This window comes from Tursiops truncatus, chromosome X (genome assembly GCF_011762595.2).
Source record: "Tursiops truncatus isolate mTurTru1 chromosome X, mTurTru1.mat.Y, whole genome shotgun sequence".
NCBI classification, from domain to species: domain Eukaryota; kingdom Metazoa; phylum Chordata; class Mammalia; order Artiodactyla; family Delphinidae; genus Tursiops; species Tursiops truncatus.
This window is the reverse complement of record NC_047055.1, coordinates 79,810,322-79,828,159: the sequence shown is the minus strand read 5'-3', so window position 1 is coordinate 79,828,159 and position 17,838 is coordinate 79,810,322. Positions and strand designations below refer to the sequence as shown.

At 44.6% G+C, this 17,838-nt stretch overlaps 1 protein-coding gene, 1 long non-coding RNA gene and 1 other non-coding gene across 3 annotated transcripts in view; 1 reads left to right on the top strand and 2 right to left on the bottom strand.

Annotated features, from left to right (window-relative positions):
• The first annotated feature begins 1,060 nt into the window (after positions 1 to 1,060).
• The window catches only part of ERCC6L (ERCC excision repair 6 like, spindle assembly checkpoint helicase), a 50,708-nt gene continuing 33,930 nt past the window's right edge, over positions 1,061 to 17,838 (top strand). The window contains exon 1 of the mRNA XM_019932150.2: positions 1,061 to 1,165. Coding sequence (XP_019787709.1) covers positions 1,098 to 1,165 — 68 coding nt within the window. The 5' untranslated portion in view covers positions 1,061 to 1,097. The remainder of the gene's footprint in view (positions 1,166 to 17,838) is intronic.
• Positions 2,958 to 11,881, bottom strand: LOC141277628 (uncharacterized). The gene is made up of 3 exons (XR_012329330.1): positions 11,313 to 11,881; positions 9,737 to 9,821; positions 2,958 to 9,512 (listed from the first exon to the last, which is right to left on the bottom strand). It is a non-coding gene; the product is annotated as an uncharacterized lncRNA (long non-coding RNA).
• LOC117310506 (U6 spliceosomal RNA) lies at positions 3,161 to 3,267 on the bottom strand. The gene has a single exon (XR_004524650.1). It is a non-coding gene; the product is annotated as a U6 spliceosomal RNA (small nuclear RNA).

The window sequence follows — 17,838 nt, the reverse complement described above, 5'->3', positions numbered from 1 at the left end:
GTGGTATACTAAAAGCCCTCTTAACAGAGGGCCTAAAGTCACATGAACATATGACTTAAAGTCATATAAACCAGGAAAGTAGACCACCTTCTTTAAGTTCCCTTTTTAACTCTGGTTGCTGGTAGCTTGTTAGCTCCGTATTCCTTACCAGGACCTCCTGTTTTAAGATAACTCACGCAAGTGGTTACTATGGTGCCTGGCCAGGGCGGGTGGTTTCAGTCGGTGTTTCCCTTAACACTAACGTTCTATGAAATTTACAAAAAGCTTAAAATCTTCTGGATATGTGATAGGCGTATGACTGGGTCAATAGGTGAGTTTTCAAATACTGAATGTTAATTAGTGCCTCGAGGAATCTTAATGTCCATGTTCTTGCCAGCATGTGAAAAAGGACAATTTTTGTTGGCTCACAAACCTATTTAGCATTGCCCAAGGAAGCCACTTAAACTCAGTCACCACGTTACCTGAAGCCCCGAGCTCTGCCTTTGAAAATATGACTGCATCTCAGTTGGAGCTTCTGAAGAAATGGTGGTGACCATACACAACAGCACTACTTATTTCTCAAATGAGACTTTTGGCTTGGTTCTTGAAGACTCTTCTTTACTGTGAGTTTAAATCACGAGGACTATGCCTCCTAGTGTGTATGAATTCAAAACACGCTCGGTACCAGACGTTGGCGATCAGGGAAGGGAGGATATTTGGGGATCTAGGCTGTGGAGGAGGTTTCTAAGGGCCACTAAAACGACCGAGATCATATCAGGCGGCCTACTCCACTCACAAGGATATCACACGCACACAAGAATTCGCCGCAGCGTGGTTTGGACTAGATTGAAAATGCAAGAGACGACAAGAGGACACAACCCAGCCCCCGCCACGGGCTCAGCTACCTCCTCTACACCCCGCCAAGCGCGCGTAGGCGCATGCGCGCGACCTTCGTGGGCGGGGCTCAGGCGGCGGCGCCGGAGCTCGTGCAGTGGATTGGCCGGCCGCTACACTGTCCGTTGGCCCTGCCCCGCCTCCACGCGCAAGGCTCATGCGCAGGGCGGGAACGAGGGAAGTTCAATCCGCGGTCGAGATACACGGAGCCCGATCTGAGGGTCATGGAGGCGTCCCGAGGGTTTGCGGAAGCTGGGGCCTTAAGCCCAGAGCAGGCTGCCCGTTACCTGAGGTACATTTGGGTCGCTGGGCGGGTCTAGTTCACAGGCCCTGGCCGGGAGTGGGTGTGGGTGTGGGGTCCCTTGGACCCTCCCGGGGGCCCAAACTGTTGAGGTGGAGCCTTATGAGACGCGCGGCCGTGTTCTCGGAGGAGGCGTGGTTTCTAAAGCCTGGGGAGCCCCCGATGCCCTGGGTCATGTAACTCCGGTATGAACTCCTTAAGAGCCAGAACTTCAATCGATCCAGGCTTCCTCGGGTCTGCAGCTTTCAAAATCACCATTTTTTTTAACATCTTTATTGGAGTATAATTGCTTTACAATGGAGTGTTACTTTCTGCTTTATAACAAAGTGAATCAGCTATACATATACATATATCCCCATATCTCCTCCCTCTTGCGTCTGCCTCCCACCCTCCCTATCCCACCCCTCTAGGTGGACACAGAGCACCGAGCTAATCTCCCTGTGCTATGCGGCTGCTTCCCACTAGCTATCTGTTTTACATTTGGTAGTGTATATATATCCATGCCACTCTCTCACTTTGTCACAGCTTACCCTTCCCCCTCCCCATGTCCTCAGGTCCATTCTCTACATCTGGGTCTTTATTCCAGCCCTCCCCCTAGGTTCTTCAGAATCTTTTTTTTTTTTAAGATTCCATATATATGTTAGCATACGGAATTTGTTTTTCTTTTTCTGACTTACTTCACTCTGTATGACAGACTCTAGGACCATCCACCTCACTACAAATAACTCAATTTCGTTTCTTTTTATGGCTGAGTGATATTCCATTGTATATATGTGCCACATCTTTATTCATTCATCTGTGGATGGACACTTAGGTTGCTTCCATGTCCTGGCTATTGTAAATAGAGCTGCAATGAACATTTTGGTACATGACTCTTTTTGAATTATGGTTTTCTCAGGGTATATGCCCAGTAGTGGGATTGCTGAGTCGTATGGTAGTTCTATTTTTAGTTTTTTAAGGAACCTCCATACTGTTCTCCATAGTGGCTGTATCACAAAACTACCATTTTGAAATCCATTTTCTTTTAATAAAGATTGGTAATGCCTTATGATATTATTCTTACTAAATTTAAATATTTTCTATTATTCTATTTTATGTTTATAATTTAATGTATACATTTTCAGTCAGGGTTCAACACTCATCTTTCTGTTTGGAACTAGCTTTTTAAAATTATTTAAATATATATTAATATATCAAAGATTTAAAATTCTTGTTATATATGGTAAAATATTTTCCTTTTGTAGTTTTTCAATGATTTTTGTGTATGCTGTGCTTTAATATACAAAAATAAACATTAATTTTAAGATACCCCCCTACAAAAGCCTTTCTTGGGTTTTTCCAGTCTACCAAGCCCCAGGCCTAGGGGATACAGAGAGGAGTAAAACACTGTTCCTGCCCCCAAACTGCTTATAATCTAGTGGTGGAAAGGGATAGGTAGACCATAATTGCTATATTGTTTGATAAGTGCTGTAAGAGGTACACTGTGCAAGGCATACTACAGGAGGGAATGGCCAACTACAAGGATCAGTGAGCTAAGGGAAGGGCTCACAAGAGGAGACATTGGTGTTGAGAAACTAATCATTCACCAGATGGCTAAGGGTGGAGAACATGGTGATGTGGGAATGAGCATTTAAAATTTTCTTTAAATTATTATAAAATCAACATAAAATTTACCATCTTAACCATTATTTTTTTTAAATTTATTTTTTCTGGAAGTGTTTTTATTTACAATGTTGTGTTAGTTTCTGGTATATAGCAAAGTGATTCATTTATACTTATATATAGTCTTTAAAATTAAAAAAAATCTTTTTAAATTGAAGTATAGTTGATTTACAGTATCGTGTTAGTTTCAGGTATACTTTTTCATATTCTTTTTCATTATGGTTTATTACAGGATATTGAATATAGTTCCCTGTGCTATACAGTAGGACCTTGTTGTTTATCCATTCTATATATAATAGTTCGCATCTGCTAATCGCAAACTCCAAAAATGCGGAATGCTTCACGAATTTGCGTGTCATCCTTGCACAGAGGCCATGCTAATCTTCTCTGTATTGTTCCAATTTTAGTATAAGTGCTGCCAAAGTGAGCACCCATTTTAACTCTTCTTAAGTGTACAGTTCAGTGGTATTAAATACATTAACATTGTTGTTCAACCATTACCATCATCCATCTCCAGAACTCTTTTCATCTTGCAAAACTAAAACTCTATACCTATTAGACAAGAATTCCTCATTCTTCTCTCCCCCAGCCCCTGGCAACCACCATTCTACTTTCTCTGTCAATTTGACTTCTCTAGGGACCTTATATATAAGTACAATCATACAGTATTTGTCTTTTTGTGACTGGTTTATTTTTTATTTTTTTAATTTTTAAAATAAATTTATTTTTATTTTTGGCTGTGTTGGGTCTTTTTTGCTGTGTGCAGGCTTTCTCTAGTTGTGGCGAGCAGGGGCTACTCTTTCGTTGCGGTGATCTGTCTTCTCATTGTTGTGCCTTCTCTTTGTTGCAGAGCACTGGCTATAGGTGCGTGGGCTTCAGTAGTTGTGGCATGTGGGTCCAGTAGTTGTGGCTCATGGGCTCTAGAGCGCAGGCTCAGTAGTTGTGGCGCACAGGCTTAGTTTCTCCAAGGCATGTGGGATCTTCCCGGGCCAGGGATCGAACCCATATCCCCTGCATTGGCAGGCGGATTCTTAACCACTGCGCCACCAGGGAAGCCCACGACTGGTTTATTTTATGTAGCAAAATGTCCTCAAGATTTATCCATGTTGTGCCATGTGACAGGATTTCCTTGCTTTTTAAGACTGAATAATGTTCCATTGTATGCATAAGGTCACATTTTGTTTATTCATTTATCTGTTGATGGATATTTGGGTTGCTTCCATCTCTTGACTATTGTGAATAGTGCTGCTGTGAATGTGGGTGTACAGATATCTCTTTGAGCTCCTGCTTTCAATTCTTTTGGGTATATATCCAGAAGTGGGATTGCTGGATCATATGGTAATTCTACTTTTAATTTTTTGAGGAACTGCCATACTGTCTTCTATGGCAGCAGCACCATTTTACACTCCCACCAACAGTGCCCAAGGGTTCCAATGTCTTCACATTCTCTTCAACACTTATTCTGTTGTTGTTGTTACTAGCCATCCTAACGATATTGAAATGGTATTTCATTGGGGTTTTGATTTGCACTTCTCTAATGGTTAGTGATGTTGAGCATCTTTTCATGTGCTTATTGACCATTTGTATATTTTCTTTGGAGAAATATCTATTCTAGTCCTTTGCCCATTTTTTAATTGGGTTGCTTGTTTCGTTGTTGTTGAGTTGTAATTCCTTATATACTCTGGATATTAACTTCTTACCAGATGTATGATTTGCAAATATTTTCTCCCATTCTGTAAGTTGCCTTTTCACTCTGTTGATTGTGTCCTTTGATGCACAGAAGTTTTAAATTTTGTTGTAGTACAAAGAAATCAATCGGAGCAGTGGAATAGTTCCATCTCCCTTTCCAAAAAAAAGAATGTTTTAAGGCTGTTAGAAGACAAAAGGTCTTACAGAGGAGTGAAACACATCTTTGGACTGAGTTACATGACTTCCTTAAAGAAGACTTGGGGAAAACAGAGGGAGGAAGTGTGTGGGGGGTAGAGTGCTGGCTTCAGAGTTGGGCCATTTGGGGTTCAAATTATGACTCTGGCACTTGTTAGCTGGGAGGCCTCAAGTAAGTCCCCTGACTTCTGAGCCTCAATTTTCTCATCTGGAAAATGGGGATAAGGCTTAAGACCTTTAGTCCCCCACCCCGTCCTTTCCCTGAGCAAGCAGCTTGTGCTTATTCCCCAGTGTTGCCTAATAGATACGCAGGAGACAGAGCTTTGGAGGAGTAGCTTTATTACTTTGCCAGGCAAAGGGGGACACAGCAGCCTCCTGCCTCGAAAACTATGTGTCCCCATCGCCCCCCCCCAGGAGGATTTGATGAGTTTTATAACAATGCTTCCCAAGGTGGGGTTGCTGACAAGATTAGGGTGTGTGTAGGGTCTCAGGTGGTTGTCTCCTAATCTTGATGAGCTTCTCTGGTCCTTTTAATCTTGCTTCAGGTGGTTTCTTGGCTGTTCCCCCCCCCATTGATTAGCAAATGTTTGAATCTGCCCTTTGGAATTCAGGGGAGGTCATGGCCGCTGGAGTCTTGCCTACAAGAAACAGGGGACAAAAAGGCGTCCGCGTCCAGGAGCCGCACGGGCCCTGCTTAGTTTCACGTCCCGCTTTTCTTTGATACTCCTCAGTCTTGAGGAGAACAGATATTGGATGAGAAAAGGGAACGATCGTTTTGGATAAAGATGTTAATTATAAACTCGGCAGGGGACTCAGTTTTAACCCCCACTTTGGTTTTATGTTTCCCCAGATCTTTTAGGGAACGCGTCAACAACCGCTCTGACTACTTCTGCTGAGATGGGGCATAGTCCTGCCTAAATTTTGGGGAATAGATACCAAATTAGAAATATTTGAGTTCCAAGTCCTGGATCTGAGTCTTATATGATTAAGATCTCAATCCCTTGTTCTGCCATTTTGATACAACAGACCAGGTTAGAGGCAAGAGGAGTGACAACTAGAACTTTAGTAGACAGAATAGATCTAATTTCCTTAGGAATTCAGGAGAATATGTCTGAAGCCAGTTGTTTCCAAACCATTCCCTGTAAGGGAGGAAACCCACCAAGGCAATCCCGAAGACCTGGAAGTAGGAAACTGACCACATATCTAGCAGTTAGAATTACTGAAAGAGTCAGCATATGAATCTATAGTTTTGTAGGTAAAAGGTATGAGAAAGGATAAGAAAACAGAACTTTCATTCTGGTTGTTGGAACAAATACTTAAGGTTTCCCAAAGGGTGAGACATCGATTTCCTGCAGGTCTGTTCCTCTGCTGTGGGCAGGCTGGGGGCAGGCTGGGTTCATCGGTTTCAGATAATCTTTTTACTCTAGTGTGATGTATTCATGGTTTAACTCCATCCAGTTTTAAGGAGGTGTGAAAAGTAAGGAGGACATCTTGTATGGCCCCTTCCATTTTTCCTCCAGCTGTCACTCGGGTCCTTGTTTTTTCCAAACCTTCAGCAGCACCTGGTCTCCCGCTTTGAAGGGATGTAAGGGAACTTCCAGGCAAGGGGGAGACCTGTGGAACATAAACTTATGCATAGCAGTTAACAATTGACCAACCTGTTTTACATACTGTTTAACTTCTTTCTTCCTACATTAGAAATGTTTCTCTTTCTTTTTACTCTTAGGAGCTAAGAATGGTCTCCTGTATATAATTTCATAAAGGCTCAATCCTAGCCAGCTTCTAGGGGCCACCAATATACAGAGGAGAGCAATTGGCAAGACCTTGTCCTATTTTAGATGGGTTTCCTGTGATTCATCTTCTTAGCTTTTCCTGTAGATTGGGGTCTCCATGCTGAGTGAAGTTTCCATTTTATACCTAAAGCTTTATTTGCTGTTTGTGTTATTTCTGCGACAAAAGCAGATCCATTGCTACTCTGAATAGTAGAGGAAAGGCAGTACCTAGAAATAATGTCCTTAAGAAGTGTTTTTGTCACTTCCAGATGCTTTTCCTATTCTGGCTGGAAAGGCCTCTACTCCACCTTGAACCAGGTGTAATCCTCTTAAATCTTTAACCAAAATCTCGTTGAAGAGGGTGGGGGAATTTTTAAATTCTTGTGGCATCCCAGAGTCTGATATAGCTCAGAAAATTCAAGTTTGCAACAATACAGGAATAAATGCATCTGGAATCACATCCACAGTGGTCACCTAGTTTTACCATAGTTACTCCATTTTGACTTTCAAATGCATTCCCCTCCTCAGCGTTAAAGGAGATGTACAATGCATGTCTGAAAGGCCACAAAATAGGCTGCTTTTTAAAGTTAAACCATGCATAGGCCAGAGTGACTTCCTCATACTTCAATCAGTGCAGATTTTTTTTCTTTCATTTCCCCTTTTGATTGCAAGTCTTTCAATAGAAGACGTTGATGATCAAAATATCTATCCCTCAGTGCCAGGGTGATTCAACTCTTCGCCCCAGGTATAGATCATGTCCTTAGGTGCTAGGCCTTCTTTATATTTGCCTAGTTAATCCTCATTGGGGAAACCTGATCAGCGTAAAACTGAACAAGCTCAGAGGTATGTTAAGGAGAAAACGCTTTATAGGCCATACATTTTATCATTTATGCCCAATTGTCACATAAGCATTGTACATGTGCTTTTAGCAGTAGACCTAAAGCAAACAGTGATACATCATGAATAATTACAGTCTGATAACTTTACTAGGTAATTTTTCTTTTCTCCTAAACATCAGGGCAAAAGTGTGACTAACACAATAACTTCCATAAATACAGACTTTAATTAACAGATCTAGAATTTTATATCTATTGAAACATAATCTTTTTCCCTAAAATTACCCTCATCTCCATTGAACACAGACAAACCAAGACATTTGCTTTCAAAGTAAGTCTGTAATATTAAGTAACCAGTGATATTCCAGACCAAAGAAAAGAAAAAACAAAAAAACATTATAACCATATTCACTAGTTCACTCAGTAACCAATCCTTTTGTTAACATTTTATGAAGCCATCAGATTCTCCATTAAGATTTTTTTTTTCTTATCCAGCTCAGCAGTATGATGTGAAATTTATCAGAGATCTGTATTTGTCAAAAGGGGTCCTTCACATAAATCTTGATGATGAAGCACTTTGCAAAAGCAGAGTACAATAATAACTGTCTATAAATGACAGAAAGACTTTTAAAAAAAAGGGCATAGTTAAACATCTGATTGCAATGTAATCGGTAAAGAAACTTGGTTACAATAACCGGGATTACATTTAATTTAACTGATTACATTTGATTTAACATAACAAATAATCCTAGTTAAATCTTTCTCTCTGAGATGACTCAGGGGCCCTCTGAAGCATCTCAAAGTTAGCTGGAGGTCAAAAGAACTTTTAGAAACTGCCAAACAATACTTATTTACTTAACCAAAGTGAAAAGATTTCAGCGCAAATACAGATCACTTAAAGGCAAAGGAACTCACAAGCTGTTATCAAAAGCAGTATTCCAAGAAAATGTTGAAGGGAGAAACCAAATCTGGTCTTGCCTTAGCCCACTCCCAACAAAATCCATTTATCCAATTAGATTTAATCCAATCTTAGAAAATTCTGATCTTGCACAACTGTAAAAACATGTGCTTTCTTATGGAGAGTATCTCAGGGTGGCACCAAATACCTTTAGTTTCTCTCTCTGCCAAGGTAAGCCAATATTCACTAACTAATGTTTCAGTATCTTATTTTATTTGTAAACGGCCTACTTATTCAATAAACTTCCATCATTTAACTTAACTCTAAATTTTTAAGCTACAAAGCAGCTGAAGAGATTATTCTTAAGTACACATTCCTAAAACAATTATTTCTAAAGAGTTTACCCAAAAGCTCTTATCTCACTTGCATTATTTAACATTGATGACTCTTAAGACATGTCTATATTAATCAAACCAACAAGCTTAAGCCACCTTCAATAGCAGATATCAATTCAGTACTGAATATTTCCCAGATCATGTGGTCCTAAAATTTATCTTGGCCAATTTTCTAGACATTTAGATTTAGTTTGTAAGAGCTTACTTTCTAGTCAATTAAACAGAGCTCATTTACAAGTTAACTTTTACATAAAGACCGAACCAGAGATCTCAGTTTTCCCCCTTCCACAAAAAATGCCTTCTTTCTCTGCCTTTTTCTTCAGTCTCAGGAACTAGAGATGGTCTAGATAAGTGTTCCGGAGGGCCCTGGGGGAGAGAAATAACAATTCCTTTTCATGGGGGCAAGGCTGAAGATCTCCTAATTTTGTAAAAATACCCTGGGGGGGCCGTTACAAGATGGAATAGAACTCTGGTCATCCATAAAAATGAAACAGGAGGGAAGGGGGCAGGGAACAACCTTTGAAAGAATGACATAGTCCAAGGGCATGACATAAACTGATTAGAACCAAATGGGTCCAAGATGGCAGGACAAGTGGACTTCCGCTAGACCTTAAGCCTCAGTATACGCTCATTGTAACACATCAGTAAGCTAAATGACACACCCACAGGCGCCATGACAGTTCCAAGGCCAACCATAAGGATCAAAAAGTGGGCTGTGGGGCTTCCCTGGTGGCGCAGTGGTTGAGAGTCTGCCTGCCGATGCAGGGGATGTGGGTTCGTGCCCTGGTCCGGGAGGATCCCTCATGCCGCGGAGTGGCTGATCCCGTGAGCCATGGCCGCTGAGCCTGCGCGTCAGGCTCCGCAACGGGAGAGGCCGCAACAGTGAGAGGCCTGCGTACCGCAAAAAAACCAAAAAACAAAAGTGGGCTGTGGCCCAATTCCTGGAAATCCCCACCATTTCCCCAAAAAGCTGGAATATTCCTCCCACTCATTAGCCTATGAAATTACCCACCCCTATAAAAACTGACAACCCCATACCCTGGTGCCTTTCTCACCTTCTGAGGTGGCCCACACTCTGTGGAGTGTGTTTCTCTCTAAATAAATCCACTTCTTACCTATCATTTTGTCACTCACTGAATTCTTTCTGCGATGGGACATCAGGAACCTGAGCTTCTAATCAGCCTGGTGCTTTGTGACCACCTAGAGGGGTGGGATAGGGAGGATGGGAGGGAGACACAAGAGGGAGGAGATATGGGGATATATGCATATGTATAGCTGATTCACTTTGTTATACAGCAGAAACTAACACACCATTGTAAAGCAATTATACTCCAATAAAGATGTTAAAAGAATAAAATAAAGTAAAGTAAATCCATTACTTCTAAAAAAAAAAAAAAAGAGAACCTGAGCTTCATTAAGTCCTGAAGCCAGGTATGTGATCTCAGTTGGAAGACCGTGGGTTTTGACCAGGTTCGAGTCCCGGCCTTGTGGGTTCGACTCCCAATCTGAGTTTTGGCTGGGTTTGAGTCCCAGCCATGTGAGTTTGAGTCCCAATCTGAGTTTTGGCTGGGTTTGAGTCCCGGCCGCGTGTTTTCAAGTCCCAGTCTGGGTTTTGGCTGGGTTTGAGTCCCGGCACGTGGGTTCAAGTCCCAATCTGAGGTGCACGGTTTCAACAAGGCTAGTCCAAAAGGGAAAATCCCAACCAACAATTCTGCCACAGGCAAAGCCCGACGCGATAGGGTACACTGGTGTTGTCACATGTGAGCCCTGTTATTCGTCTCAACCAGTCAATGCAAGTACTGAGACACATACATACAGACAACAGACATGGTCCCACAAACAAAAGATCAGACAAGATGTACCCCATTTCCACTCCCAGACAGAGGACTCAAAATGGCTCGCAATGATCTGGTAGAATTTTCCCACCCTACACAAGCGAGAGTGGCTCACCCCAAAACAATACACACAAAAACACAAATGACAGATAGGCTATGGCCACACAGACAGAAACTCAGAGGAGGTATAGTTTAAAAATTCCACTTCCACTCCTGGACAAAGGCTTCCAAACAGATTGGCTCAGTTCTTGAAAGAGAACAAACCCAGAGTTGGCTCTCAGGGGGCCCAGAGTGGCTCAATTGCTGCAAGGGAGTGAGGCCAAAGTGGCTAGCCCAGATGGAGTGGAGAGAATTTCCAGCCTTTCCATTCCTGTGACAAAACAATTCTAGCTGAAGAATAGTATAATAATTTAGGCCACCATACAAAGGCCACCTCTCCTCACTTTTAAGAATATACATTGGCTAAACAGAATTAAAATAGATTCATAGCTATAGGTTGACAAATCTGCCAAAATCTTCCTTAGGGGACTGTCAGATGGAGAGGAAGAGGAAGCGCTTCCCATATTGAGTCGAATTAAACAGCTCTGTGCACAAAACTGAAAGCAAAACCAGAATTCTCGCCAGCCAAACGGAAGCCACACACACACACACAAAACAAACAGCCCGAGGTTCAAACTGGGTTCTAAGTCCCACTAAGCTGGTGGCCTTGGTCCAAGTTGCGCCTTACAAATGGGATCTTCCTAATGGAAAATCCCCAAACGGGAACCAGAGTTCCCCCAAACGGACCAGGTCGAGCGGCCTCGGTGTGCATGCTGGGGGACTTAGCAAAAATGCTGGCAGAGGTGTTGTGACATACCTAATCCTACTTTTCTCCTTCTCCAAAATGCTTTCTCAGAGCAGGAAGTCCGGGCTGATGTGGATAGAAGAGGGGGTGTCCTCAAGGCAAAGGTGGCCTTGGCAGTTGCTAGGGCAACCTCTCTCCCGTTCTCCACCTCCATCTTGGAGTTCCGACTACTGAGATGGCAGTCCGGGTATTATCGGGGCACAGCCCTATGGCAGGGCATCCCTAGTGATCTGGCCTCAGAGAAGTCCTCCAAACCTCTGCTCTCCCGAAGGAGGCTGGCGTGCAGAGAAACCTCCGAGCGTCTGATCAAGCCGAGGGTCCCCACGGGGCTGCCGGCCCACGAGTCAGATACCAGGCGAGCCCCCCAAATTTTGTTGCCGAAAACCCGGCCTCTGTTCAGTACCGAATAGAAATGTGGAGGCAGAGCTTTGGAGGAGTAGAAAGGGAGTAGCTTTATTACCTTGCCAGGCAAAGGGGGCCACAGCGGGCAGCGGGCTCCTGCCTCAAAAAACTATGTGCCCACCACCCCCCCCGAGGATTTGATGAGGAGTTTTTTTTTTAATTAACTTATTTTTATTTATTTTATTTTTGGCTGCATTGGGTCTTTGTTGCTGCACGTGGACTTTTCTCTGGTTGTGGTGAGCGGGGGCTACTCTTCGTTGTGGTACACAGGCTTCTCATTGCAGTGGCCTCTCTAGTTGAGGAGCATGGGCTCTAGGCGTGCGGGCTTCAGTAGTAGTGGCACACGGGCTCAGTAGTTGTGGCTCCCGGGCTCTAGAGCGTAGGCTCGGTAGTTGTGGCACATGGGCTTAGCTGCGCCGCGGCATGTGGGATCTTCCCAGCCCAGGGTTCGAACCTGTGTCCCCTGCATTGGCAGGTGGATTCCTAACCACTGTACCACCAGGGAAGCCCTGATGAGGAGTTTTATAACAATACTTCCCAAGGTGGGGTTGCTGACAAGATTAGGGTGTGTGTAGGGTCTCAGGTGGTCCTCCTAATCTTGATGAGCTTCTCTGGTCCTTTTAATCTTGCCTCAGGTGGTTTCTTGGCTGTTTCCCCCCATTGATTAGCAACTGTTTGAACCTGCCCTTTGGAACTCAGGGAAGGTCATGGTGGCTGGAGCCTTGCCTACAAGAAACAGGGGACAAAAAGGCCTCTGTGTCCAGGAGCCCCACAGGGCCCTGCTTGGTTTCACCAACACTGCCTCTCATGCTGGTACCTGTCTCACTCACTCCACATGCTCTCTTATGAGCATACTCAAATGGTCTCTTTCCCACCCGCCTAACAAGCACCCCCTTCTCTCGCAATCATCTTCTACTCTCACAATCCCCACCTTTCTCACATTTCTCTGTCTCTCCTGACATTCCATCTCTCATGAGCCCTCAACTCCCCCAATCCCTATTTTATTTCTCCTAATCTGTCTCAATCTCTCTCATCCTCTTCCAAATCCCCCCAAACCAAAACCGCCTCGCACAAAGCATCGCCTTCTCTACATTCTCTCCCTTCTCTCTTGCTCATAATTCTACTCCTTGGCACAATCCTGCTCTCACAGTTTCTCTGTCTCTCTTTCTTCCTCCCTCTTTCCTCTCACTTTTTTGTCCCTCTCCTTCCCTGTTTCTTTGCCTCTCCTGTCCAAAAGATGAAAGTGAACTGAGACTTGCTGTCATACACTCTCTGCACGTTTTCCTTTTGCCACACCTTCACCTTCTGTCGCATACAGTGACTCTGTCACACACTCTGTGTCAGTCATGCTCTCCCTTGGTGATGCCCGCCCACCAGCTCCTCTCTTGCCTACCGCCCCCTTGTGCTCTCTGTACCCCCTGCTTGCTTCCACTCTGTGTTGTCCCTCTCCCCCTGTTGCCCCCTTTCTCTTCTTCTGGCATTCCCTCCCTCCCTCTCTCCCTCCCCTGCCTCTGTCTCTTTCTGTTGTCCATTATCTCTTTCTCTGTGTCACCCACCTCTGTCACCTGCTCTCCCTCTCTGGCACTCATAGTTCTCTCTTTCTCTCTCATTCTCTCCTTCTCTCCCATTATCTCTCTGTCCCCTACCCCCCCCCCTGTCACCCACCTGTTCACACTCTCAACTACCTGCTCACACTGTCGTCCATTCGTTCTCACCCCACTTACTCTTTGTCTCTCTGTCAGCCTCCCCACTCTGTACCTCTGTACCCCCTTTCTTGTCACCCACCATCTGTCACCTACACTCTACCTCTATTACCCATTCTCTTTCTGTTACCCACTCTTTCCCTGTTACCCACTTTCTTTCTCTGTTACCCACTCCTTTATTCAGTCACCCATCCTCTTTCTTTCTCTGTCACTGTAATCATTCTGGGTCCAATCAGGAGGTAGAAACCATGCAGTATATTAAAACAGGAATTTTAAAGTAAGAGTTATTAAATTGATAAATGAGTAACTATAAGAAATAAGGAAACTCCATATGGTGCCCTAGGGCTAAGGGAGAGTACCCAAGGAAGGACAAACTTGGAAGGAGGCCCTCTCCCCAAGGCTGAGGTTCAGACCTCCTTGGAGAAGGTATAGTTCAGCCCACTGGGTAGCAGAGAAGTGTGCTGGCTTGCCCAGGCTGGAGCTGGTCTGCACTCCCTGGGCTCATAGGAAGCAACCTTCTGGAGTGCAGGTGGGGAGCAGGCTAGCAGCAACCAATGGTGTAGGAGTGCAGAAGGAGTGGGACCTGGGGCACAGGCAGCTGCTGGGGAGGCTGGTTCCGATGTAGAGAGGGCTGCAAGAAGGTTATCGCCAGGCCAGGTGGAGACTTCAAGATCGTTGAAAGACTGCGTGTTCTGGGTGGGTGGCTGTGTGTCACTTGGTTGACCCCCTGTGCAGCGGCAGCTGGCAACTTCAGGAGAGCCCCCTCCTCCTGCAGTGTCCCTCAGGCGTCCTCTACTGAGAAAGCTTAACATCATGCTGGCTGTAGAGGAGAGATGCTTAAAGGAATTCTATCATTATCACAGAGCAGGTACTGAGGGATGAATTTGGAACTGAGAGGCAATAAATGATGACTGGCAGAGTTATCTGACCTCTACTTATCTGTCATCCAACCTCTCTCCCATGTCACTCACTGTGTCACCCTCTCTGTTACTCACTTGCTTGTACTCTATGTTGTCAACTCTCTCTTGCTATCACCCATCTGCTTTCTATTCTCTATGTCACCCACTTTCTTCTATCATTCTACTCCAACTGCTTTTGTCAAGGTCGACTTTCATAAATCTAATGGTCAGTTCATAATCTTCCTCTTCCTTGACTCACCAGTAGTACTTGACAGAATTGATCACTTCTCCACAAAATGCTAGACTCATTTGGCCACCAGGACCCCTCACTCTCCTGACTTTCTTCCTACCTCGCTTGTTGCTGCTTCTTAGATTCTGCTGATTTCTTCTCATATCCCCAATTGCTTTTGCTTTTTCTTCTAATGTACTTTATTTAAAAAAATTTTTTGAAAGTTTAGTTTTATTTATTTATTTATTTTAAAATTTATTTATTTTTGGCTGCGTTGGGTCTTCGTTGCCATGTGTGGGCTTTCTTTAGTTGCGGCAAGCGGGGGCTACTTATTGTTGTGGTGAGCAGGTTTCTCATTGTGGTGCCTTCTCATGTTGCAGAGCACGGGCTCTAGGTGCTCGGGCTTCAGTAGTTGTGGTGCGTGGGCTCAGTAGTTATGGCACACAGGCTTAGTTGCTCCGCAGCATGTGGGATCTTCCTGGACTAGGGCTCGAAACTGTGTCCCCCGCACTGGCAGGCTGATTCTTTTTTTTTTTTTTTTAAGGCACTGCTTAAACATTTTTTTAAAAAATTTTATTTATTTATTTATTTTTGGCTATGTTGGGTCTTTGTTGCTGCTCATGGGCTTTCACTAGTTGTGGCGAGCGGAGGCTACTCTTCGTTGTGGTGCATGGGCTTCTCATTGTGGTGCCTTCTCTTGTTGTGGAGCACGGGCACTAGGTGCGCAGGCTTTAGTAGTTGTGGCTTGTAGGCTCAGTAGTTGTGGCTTATGGGCTCTAGAGCGCAGGCTCAGTAGTTGTGGTGCACGGGCTTAGTTGCTCTGTGGCATGTGGGATCTTCCCAGACCAGGGCTTGAACCTGTGTCCCCTGCATTGGCAGGTGGATTCTTAACCATGGTGCCACCAGGGAAGTCCCTTTTTATTTTTTAAAAAATATTTTATTTATTTATTTGGCTGTGCCAGGTCTTAGTTGCAGTGTGTGGGATCGCGGGAACTTCGTTGCGGCGTGTGGGATCTTTAGTTGCGGCATGCAGGTCTTAGTTGCGTCATGTGGGATCTAGTTCCCTGACCAGAGATCGAACCCGGGCCCCCTGCATTGGGAGCTCGGAGTCTTAACCACTGGACCACCAGAGAAGTCCCTAATGTACTTTATTTTTATTTATTTATTTTTTAGATTTAATTTAATTAATTAATTTATTTGTTTTTGGTTTTTTTTTGGTTTTGGGGTCTTTTTTGGCTGCGTTGGGTCTTTGCTGCTGCGCGCGAGCTCTCCCCAGTTGCGGCAAGTGGGGGCCACTCCTCATTGAGGTGCGCAGACCTCTCCTTGCGGTGGCCTCTCGTTGTGGAGCACGGGCCCCAGGTGTGTGGGCTTCAGTAGTTGGGGCATGCGGGCTCAGTAGCTGTGGCTCACAGTCGCCAGAGTGCAGGCTCAGCAGCTGTGGCGCATGGGCCCAGTTGCTCTGTGGCATGTGAGATTCTCCCAGACCAGGGATCGAACCTGTGTCCCCTGCATTGGCAGGTGGATTCCCAACCACTGCGCCACCAGGGAAGTCCTCTATTTTAATTTTTAATTAATTAATTTATTTATTTATTTTTGGCTGTGTTGGGTCTTCGTTTCCGTGCAAGGGCTTTCTCTAGTTGTGGCGAGCGGGGGCCGCTCTTCATCGTGGTGCGCGGACCTCTCGCTGTCGCGGCCTCTCTTGTTGTGGAGCACAAGCTCCAGGCGCGCAGGCTCAGTAGTTGTGGCTCACGGGCCTAGTTGCTTCGCGGCATGTGGGATCTTCCCAGACCAGGGCTTGAACCTGTGTCCCCTGCATTGGCAGGCAGATTCTCAACCGCTGTGCCACCAGGGAAGCCCCTATTTTAATTTTTTAAAAAATATTTTTTTATTTTTGGCTGCGTTGGGTCTTAGTTGCAGCACGTGGGCTCTCTAGTTGTGGTGCACGGGCTCAGTAGTTGTGGTGTGCGGGCTTAGTTGCCCCATGGCATGTGGGATCTTAGTTCCCTGACCAGGGATCGAACCCATGTCCTCTGCATTGGAAGGTGGATTCTTAACCACTCGACCAGCAGGGAAGTCCCTACTGTACTTTAAAGTAAATTCTCAGGCATCATAGTATTTCATCCTTAAATATTTCAGTGCGCGTCTCTGAAAAAGAACATATTCTTAGAAAACCACTGTACCATATCACGCTTAACAAAATAAATTAATTCTTTGATATCAGCTAATACACAGTTCATATTTGCATTTTTCAAATGGTCTTAAGTCTTTTAATAATTGATTTGTTTGAATCAGGATCCAAAGAAGTTCCACAAGCTGCATTTGGTTATATTTCATAAGTCTCTCTTTTTTATTTTAAGGTAACACTTTATTTTTTAAAAAGTTTTTATTGGCTTATAGTTGATTTACAATGTTGCGTTAGTTTCAGGTGTACAGCAAAGTGAATCAGTTATACATATATCCACTCTCTTTTGTTTTTTACAAATTATTTATTCATTTATTTGGCTGCTCCAGGTCTTAGTTGTGGCACTTGGGATCTTCATTGTGGCATGTGGGATCTTTAGTTGCAGAGTGCAGGATCTAGTTCCCTGACCAAGCATTGAACCGGGCCCCCTGCACTGGGAGTGTGGAATCTATTTTTTTTAATTAATTAATTTATTTGGCTGCATCAGGTCTTAGTTACTGCATGCGGGACCTTCATTGTGGCATGTGGGATCTTTCGTTGCAGCATGCAGGCTCGCTAGTTGTGGCACATGAGCTCTAGAGCACGTGGGCTCAGTAGTTGCAGTGTGCAGGCTTAGTTGCCCTGCGGTATGTGGGATCTTACTTCCCTGACCAGGGATTGAACCCACGTCCCCTGCATTGGAAGGCGGATTCTTAACCACTCAACCACCAGGGAAGTCCCAGGAGCACGGAGTCTCCCTGGAGACTTCCCTGGACCATCAGGGAAGTCCCTCCACTCTTTTTTTTTTTTTTTTTTTGCGGTACGCGGTCCTCTCACTGTTGTGGCCTCTCCCATTGTGGAGCACAGGCTCCGGACGTGCAGGCTCAGCGGCCATGGCTCATGGGCCCAGCCACTCTGCGGCATGTGGGATCTTCCCGGACCGGGGCACGAACCCATGTCCCCTGCATCGGCAGGCAGACTCTCAACCACTGTGCCACAAGGGAAGCCCCCTCCACTCTTTTCTAGATTCTTTTCTTAAGCATCTTTTAATCTAGAAAAATCCCTCCCCACTTTTATTTCTATGCCAATGATTTGGATTAGTCTGTAGTGTCATTAGTTTGTTCTTCTATCTCCTGTAATTTAA